At 43.7% G+C, this 8,229-nt stretch overlaps 1 protein-coding gene across 2 annotated transcripts; it reads right to left on the reverse strand.

Moving 5' to 3' along the window:
• Positions 1-4,438: 4,438 nt before the first annotated feature.
• LOC129587368 (uncharacterized) lies at positions 4,439-7,542 on the reverse strand. Of its 2 annotated transcripts, none has more exons than XM_055481083.1 (4): positions 7,022-7,542; positions 5,978-6,145; positions 4,943-5,044; positions 4,439-4,874 (listed from the first exon to the last, which is right to left on the reverse strand). In XM_055481083.1, the coding sequence occupies exons 2-4, from the start codon at positions 6,099-6,101 to the stop codon at positions 4,600-4,602; spliced, it is 501 nt and encodes a 166-aa protein (XP_055337058.1). In that variant the 5' UTR covers positions 6,102-6,145; positions 7,022-7,542; the 3' UTR covers positions 4,439-4,599. The 2 variants fall into 2 exon arrangements, with proteins under 2 accessions (XP_055337058.1, XP_055337057.1); XM_055481082.1 differs by having other exon boundaries at positions 5,978-6,431.
• Positions 7,543-8,229: the final 687 nt, after the last annotated feature.

The raw sequence follows: 8,229 nt of genomic DNA on the forward strand, positions 1-8,229 counted from the left end.
TTTTAACGCGCTCGACTGAAACAACCAAATTATAAAATGTTGTGCGCACATCAACGGTTTTTACTCAATCTTATTAAAATCTTTCGACTGCAAGTGCTTTTCCTAGAATATTTGGGGAGTAAGCAAAAGTAAAGCTGACGTAAACGTATATTATGATTTCGGTATTTTATATAACAGGTAATTTTTTTTTAAATTAACAATTATTTCAAAAATGCTTTATGTAGGTAGACTGCAGTCACTGCACGCATAAACATACAGATACACGCCAAGTATACCAGCGTAGCAGCAAGCGTGAATACAGTATTCGTACAGAAGTTTACGCAGGTAAGTGTGTTAAATTTTATTTCAGAAATATAGCCTAGAAAACTACGAAAAAGGCAGCTGAGGAAAAACCGCTGACTATATTAAGAAAAAGATCAATACTACGCGCCGCCTCCCCACAGTCTGGAGATCTCTCTAACCAGAAAAATTTTTAAAAAATGTGATACCACAGTCACATCTGCCGTCGTCGTTGTTGCCGTTGTCGGCACATTGGTAAAATAACGGTAGGGTTTAAGACTGTTAACCACACGGACTGTGCGTTCGCGTAAGAATTGTGTAAGTTTATCGGGCTGTTCGATTTTAGTAGGACCACTCCTCTAACATCTAAACATCTGCTAATTAATTCTTCGCTTAATTGACAACCAGCACATGGCCAATGAGGTGTGATTTGGTCGCGAAATTTGTTCTGGAAGCTTAAATTTGCCTACATATACTGGTGCCAAAAATATGAGACAGTTGGTCCATACCCTCTCCTTGGAAAAATTACACGAACTTTTAGTTTGATTTTTGTCGGCTGCTGCATTCGTTTAATATTACAATAATAATCCTTAATTCAATGTGGCTGACAGAGTTTAGCCATTTTCTGTACGCAGTATCCAAAATTCCGTTCAAAAAATGTCTCCTCTGGTTATTATTTATAAAATATCTCCTCTTATTATTAGTTCATTCATTCATAATTTACTGAATACATGCTCGGCACATTGTTAACAAGTGCGTGTACATTATTCATGCGGCCGAAAAATACACCAGCGTTCTAGAAATTTTCCGGACATTAGGAACCTAGGAGACCGACGTTATGGCAATTGGGCGGTAAATCACAGTAATATTGCACCTTATTTTGGTGAGAGCGTATTGGCATGTTCACCTTAAGATAGGTCATAAAATGATGATGAAATGGTAAATAAAAATTCCCGATCGTTATGCTGGGCCGTTCAATATAAAGATAGGTACATTGCGCTCGAGACTGTGCGGACGCTGTTAATTACGTTCGAAAGACGTGCTAAGTCAGGTAAAACTAAGGAACGCCGACTGCGTGAACCATTCCTCCTTGGTCGGGTCGGAGCGGGCCCAGCACTCCACCTCACTGCCGGCGTGCTCCTTCGGCCAGGTGACGAGGATGGTCAGTGTTGACTGACAGTAGGTCTCTTCGTTGGCCGGCACGACGTTCTCCGCGTGCGTCGACGACGGCGTGCTTCGTTCGACATTCGACTGGAGGCAGAACATGGCGTTGAAGTAGTGTCCGGGCGGAACGCTGAGGTAGTTGTCGTGGTATTTCCAGATAAAGTGTTCCCTGATGCGCCTATGCGCAATTACTATAATGTAGAAACAAAGCTACGTACCTGTATTTTCGAAAGCATAGTGGCCGGCATATGTGGTTGCCCATGCGTCATGGCGCCTCGAATACAAGGTACACTTACCTTGCAGTGTAACCACGCGTGTCTATACGTTGAGTGAGCGCATGAACGGCATACAGTGCCGCACAACTCACACTCTTTTGGATAGATAACCTAGGGAATTGTCAAAGTTGTAGTGTTGTTCTGGGTTGATATTCATCTGACGTGCCACAAGTCTGCTGGACTCCAACGACGAGAAGTACACATTCTGCCAAATTACAGTATTCGCCACTCTACGACAGAAAAAGACACAATAGCTGGTTGATACACAAGACTAGAAATGGCTCTACAGTTCGTGTTAGGCCCTGTACTGGCTACCCTATGTGTTCCGCAGCTGTGTCTCTCCTGTCCATCCCGAGGAGTAGGCGAATATGAAAAAATCCGTCGTAACATGGAAGAACAAGAAAAGTTGTGAACGAAGATAACAAATGTTTGCGGAAATTTCACTTGTAAGTACGACAGCTCTTTATCCGCGATACCTTGCGAAGTTACCGTAAGGCGCACGCACTGGGCAAGTATACAAACCTGCATTTTGCATTTCCGTGCATTAACGTAAGTGCTGTATGCCCACTTGTGCGGGTTTGCGCGATGCGGTAAATGCAGATTTGACTCTGAAATGCTCTTAATTTTCATCAGCGAAAATCTCTGTAAGCGGTCAGCGGCCAGTTATAAAAACGTTACCAGTGATCCTGGTATACTCGTATTACACGAATTCCCTCTGATATGAATAATGAACGCTGTAGACAAGCGATGCCGTGGAATCTGCATACCTTCCGCGACCTCTTCCATTTTTCCCTTATTTTGCTCACTTTAATATGTTTTCATAATTTGCTCACTTTGGGTGAAAATTTCCGAACGAAACGAAGTTTGTCTGCCGGATCCCGCGCAGCACTTTTTCTGGCAGTACCACGGCAACTACGTGAGCATTCCGCGCGGTCACTACATGAACGCCATGTTCTGCTTACAGTTGAACATCCAACAAACCACGCCCTTGTCGACGCGCGGGGAGAACGTCGTGCTGGCCAACGGAGAGACCTACTGCCAGGCAACTCTGACCATCCTCGTCACCTGGCCGAAGGAGCACGCCGGCAGGGAGATCGAGTGCTGGGCCCGCTCCGACCCGACCAAGGAGGAGTGGTTCACGCAGTCGGCGTTTCTTCGTTTCACCTGAACCAAGCCCCTCCCTCGCACGTCGTTAACAACGTCCGCACACTTCTCGAGCGTCCTGCAGTGTTTTGTATAAATAAAAATTCGATATATTCGATATATTGTGTTTCATGTACTTATATGTTTATTCATGTACTTATATGTTTATGTACGAATAAACTTCTAGACTTTGATCATCTGTGAAAGTATGCAAAAATCAGGTTTATTTCGGAATCCAGACTATCTGGAATGCGGTTTCTATATATCGGTTGATAGCCCTCATTTGAGGACAAAATAATTTTCATTTTCAGTAACGGAAAACTGTAGACAGACAGTTATTAGTTACTTGCAATAGCTGGTACTGTAATAATATCTAATATCATTGTGATATTATAATACGTATTTCGTTACCCGAAATAATTGTTAAAGTTAATAAGTAAGCACCTTTGAAAAAAACTTACATACTGAAAAATAAGATACCCTATATACCGGTAGCCAGCAAAAACCAAGAATTTATTCTAACACGGAATGTGTCTTTCAAACTTTAAAAAAAATTACCGAAAGCGAAATTACCGAATTTGTTTTCAGCTGGGAAAATGTGCGCGCAGCGCGCATCGTTTATTGGATAAAATAAATTCCATGGATTTTTTTGCAGAAGCCAAGTTAAAATTATGTGCCAGTATGAACGAAGTTGAAACTATGAGGCAATGCATGGTAAACTCATTAAAATTCTAGAATTCTTGACACACTTTTTGACTTTTGTTATAATGCTTAAATCAGCCGTTGTTTGTTTTGGATCGCTAATTTCGTCTGATTACTTATTCTCCCGTCTTCGGAATGTTCAGCAGCCACCATTGAATAGCAATCAACGGAAAACAGGTATTCCCTGCTTACGTCAGGCAAAAATTGAAATGGGAAGGTTATTATATTATAGCATAAACTAAGAATTCGAATTGTAACTGTTCCAACCGTTAGCATTTCGATAACCTGTAGCTCAGGTTGCAATGCATATCGATTGTTGTTACGATTGTTTGCTTGCTTGGGACTCCGGTCTAGAGGAGGCAAGGGAGAGAGAGAGAGAAAAGTGGAGCATGCAAACCTCCATTAAGAATTTACTGCGTCCTTCGCCGCCAACAAGGATACGCAGGTGACTACCGACTAGGCATTGCTTAGTTTCCCAACCTGTTAACCAGCGGCGGTGGTTCTACCATCGGTCCACACAGGTAGAACAAGGGCGCTATCCACTGGAAACCGAGAAACGGTCAAATAATGCACCGATGGGGGAATCGAACCCCGGCTACGTCGTTAGATCCGCGTAGGCAGTACCACTGCACCACGGCGCAATACGTTGAAATCATTTGAAAGATTTTGTCGCTGTACGTCAGCCGCTTCTCTCCTCACACAGCGGTTGCTAAGCCCAACGTGTTATCCATATTGCAATTCATTAGCGCGTGGGATACGGCGCGATAACTGGGGATACAAGTAGAAAACATGCCTCGAAAAATTTTACTTGTGCCAAGTCGTCCATACCTAAAATGATCTGTACATGCTTTTACTGGGAACCAAAGAATCGAACAAAGTTCGTCAACCTTCTTCGTATTCACTGCGCCGGAAAACTGCCACATGCCGTGCAGGACATCCCTGATTGTCGTAAACATTAAGCTGATTAAAAAAACAAATAAACTATTTAAAACCCGATCGAAGCTAGTTATTTGGCCAGTATCTGCGGACAGCACGGTCACCTTGAACGAGATGTTGGAACAATACTGCGACGCCCGGAAGGGGTTGTGGACAGTCCCGCCACCGGCGCGTTAACATGCACGCTGACCCCCGGGATGGGATGCTGCTGCAGCGCGTCATTCATTGCCTGTACTACTGCCCCTTTTTCAACGTGGGGGGCCCTGGTGGCGTTGGTGGTGAAGGCCACCGCGTAGTGGAAGATCCGCTGCTTGTCCGCTGTCTCTTCGGTCGTCACGAACTGGATGTCGATGGCTTTTCGCACGAATTGTTCCGCTACAACACGGAGACAATTTATTATTTCCGTTGTGCCACGCAGATACTCTGGCGATATAATGTATTACCAAGCACACTCTTCCAGCGAGCGAAAAGCAGCTTCAGTATTGCCTTTTCGGCCAAGTGGGCGGTGCTGGTCAAGATCACCGAGTGCCGGGTGGTGTTGATTACTGCAAGAAAATTAAACACCGTGGTCAATCAACAAACTGATTTTGTCGAAGGGAAGTCGTCCGGATATATTCCACCAAATTCGTGTACATGCACGAAAGCTTTACTTTTACTCCCAAAAACATTTTTGTTTTATTTTATGGCATCCTGTAGCCAGATGATTTATATACGCACATACATTGGGCGTATACCGTTTGTGCGCGCAAAATGCGGTTCGGGAGTTATGGTTGTAAGAAAATTCCAAACGGTTTATATACAGTACGTCCAGGTGCATCAAAAGTCTCATTATGGACCGATCTTCTTTAATTTTGCACGTAAAGGCACTGAAGACTTAGTATGAAGATCACTTTTACACCGAACCCATGCAGCACCATTTGTTTCAAATCTTAATACGAACAAAACTTTTAAAATTCATTTCAAAATGCGAAAAAGGTCAAAATAATGGTGGTTTTATGTAAGAACCATTTTCAGGCATATGTCCGTTTACACGCAAAATTTGAAGGAGATCGGTTCAGAACCAGGCTTTTGGTACACGAAATGCTTTTAAACTTTTTGGAATTTTCCAACAACCATAACTCCCGAACCGGATGTTGCGCGCACAAACGGTTTTCACGCCAGTGTATACAAATCATCTGGCTACAGAATGTCATAAAACAAAGCAAGAAACTGTTTGGGAGTGCGCGAAAGTAAAAGTCTTCGGGCATGTACACGAATTTGGTACCATGTATCTGGGCCACTTCCCTTAAAATTCCAGATCCCCCCGTAAGTAAAAAATGGAGATAACAGAAATTAAGGGAAGATTTAGATCCGCATGACCCGTTCCAAATAATTTCACACCGCCATGGTGCGCTCGTGACAAGGTCACGATAGTCCGCATATTGCAAATTAAGCTGATCCGATCAGGTGACGGCCACCTGAGTACCATGAACACATACCTGGTCTCTCTTTCCTGACGCGATAATCACCGGCGCTGGGTTGGCCATCGCTCATCCAGGGCATGATCAGCACGCCCAATAGTAACACCATAACCACGGACGTTAACGCCCGCACAAACGGCATTGCTGTCGGCGTTCGGCAAGCGCAGAAAGGGAAAAATCTATCAGCTTTTAAAATGCACAGTTTAGGAGAAAAAACGATGCGTTGTGTTGATTGATTTCTTTTATAACCGCCAAGAGATGCTTCAACAGGAAAACCGGGTTTCTTATGCCGCGCATACGCAGTATCTGACGGCTAAGACTGCTGCCGTTCGTTTTGCCTTGCGATCGAATCGTACATACGGGGAAGCGTAGACCCCTTGACAATTTTGCTGATATCAGTTTCGCCGCAACGGCTTATCCGCGGTGGCGGTTTGCTTGTTCATCCGCGATAGCCCAGTCGAACAGCCGGTTCCTGAAAATAGTGAGTCGGCGAAACAGGTGTAAGTTGAAGGTTTGGAGTCGGAAGTCGATCGAATGTATTGAAATGTGGCTAAATGGTGGAAGTGCGCAACCACAGCATGCCGCACAACAACAAAAATGACAACCAATCAGACGAAAATTATGTAACGAGCTAACGAGTCTGCCAGATTTGCGAATATTATGATGTTGCTAAAAGATAAAACTTTGATAAGCAGATCTTTTATAAGGTGGAAAAACATCACGGTTTGTGAAAAAAAAGCCAAAGTTTGTTGCGCTTAAAATTTATGAAACTAGATACACTGACAGGGAACACCTGTTGTAACGGGAGGAAAATTCAGGAAATGCGTGGATTGCAACTCCAAAAAAATTATATCAGCAATAACGGGCTGACCAATGTTACCAAAACACAAGGACTTTCGAACGTGATTCAACGGTCGTTGTGTGGCGAGCATTGTGTAGCGTTTGCGCACTTCTACCATTAGCTACTTTCAACGAGTTCGATCCACTTCGTTTGTCCAACTTCGACTTCACACATGTTTCGCCGACTCACTAATTATGTCATCTATCGCCTCAGTAACCCACCTCGACAAGTTTCAGAGTGGTTGTCGGAATTTGTACTTAGCAAGTACCGTCGGTGTTGCGTGGACTTCGCAGGAATATTAGTAGTCGGATCATACGAAAAATGTGGACTCTTTAAACACCAAACTGGACTCAAACTGACCACGGGTTCACGAATTCATAAAACATAACACGGGCCAGTGCCGTATATGACTGCGTAATAAACTCGTACTGTGCTGACGGAAGGTGAAAGTACGACTGATAGTCCTTAACTGCGTATAACTTTAATCGCGCAGCACGGAGGAATAAAACTGAGATGGAAAGCAGCAGGTAATGGTAAATTGATCACTGGAATGATCGATATCATACACAGCAAAACAACATTTTATTTGTCAATGCAACCGTGTTGCAACGATTCTAGAAAGATCGGTAGCTTTTACGATGAAAATAAAATAGGAGAACAATCTCTCAGATTGACAAGCGTTATGGCCAACGCCATAATGTGCTGATCCATGCACACATACGCAGTTAAATAAGCTGTAATAAAACGCATTATGCACAAACACAAGTTTAGCAATAAAAGCTCATGAACATAATCGCTTTTCAAATGATCGCTATGCGCATACCGACGTAACACAAAGTTACCTAAATACGTTTTCGACGGTAAGAATGCAGACACAAAGTTTGCTGCGGGGGTTAAATGCATTTCTACCGCGCTGTGGCTTTTGATCACAGCTGGCCATGCGGCTATCGACTAATGCTGACGCCACAACGCTAACCCGGCGTCCCGGTGTATTAAGTAGCTGATGGTGCACACTCCTCGTACTGTTAAAAATAAGGCGCTCCACCCACAGAAGAAGCTGTGCCAGTCCTTGCTAAAAGGCACACAAAAGATACCATTTTCATACCGAAAAATGTGGTCAGCATGATTCGCCCGGCAAACCTTGGTAACCAAACCAAACTCAGGCGGCCACACATCCAATACAACGTCGAGTTACTTCAGAAGGCAAAACTGGGGAATCATCGAAACTGATGTGTTTTCTGGTTTGATGTTCATCTGACCCGCCACAACAAGTTTGTGTATCTCCGATGGTCCGAATTACGTATACTCTGTACAGATATATTCCGCCGAAATTTTGTTTTTTTTTTGACACAATCGAGTTAAACGCAGAGAAGTTGCCTGGCATTTAAATGATGCCAGAAATGGGTCGGAAGTTGATATGGGGCTTACT

The sequence above is a fragment of the Paramacrobiotus metropolitanus genome, unplaced genomic scaffold (genome assembly GCF_019649055.1).
Source record: "Paramacrobiotus metropolitanus isolate TYO unplaced genomic scaffold, Prichtersi_v1.0 Parri_scaffold0000024, whole genome shotgun sequence".
NCBI classification, from domain to species: domain Eukaryota; kingdom Metazoa; phylum Tardigrada; class Eutardigrada; order Parachela; family Macrobiotidae; genus Paramacrobiotus; species Paramacrobiotus metropolitanus.

Excerpts from the sequence above, each read along its gene's own strand:
- LOC129587368 (XM_055481083.1), bottom strand. The coding sequence starts at position 6,101 with ATGCCGTTTGTGCGGGCGTTAACGTCCGTGGTTATGGTGTTACTATTG. Across the intron at positions 5,045-5,977 it reads CGTCAGGAAAGAGAGACCAG|TAATCAACACCACCCGGCAC; the intron begins GTATGTGTTCAT and ends ATTTTCTTGCAG. Across the intron at positions 4,875-4,942 it reads TCGCTGGAAGAGTGTGCTTG|CGGAACAATTCGTGCGAAAA; the intron begins GTAATACATTAT and ends TCCGTGTTGTAG.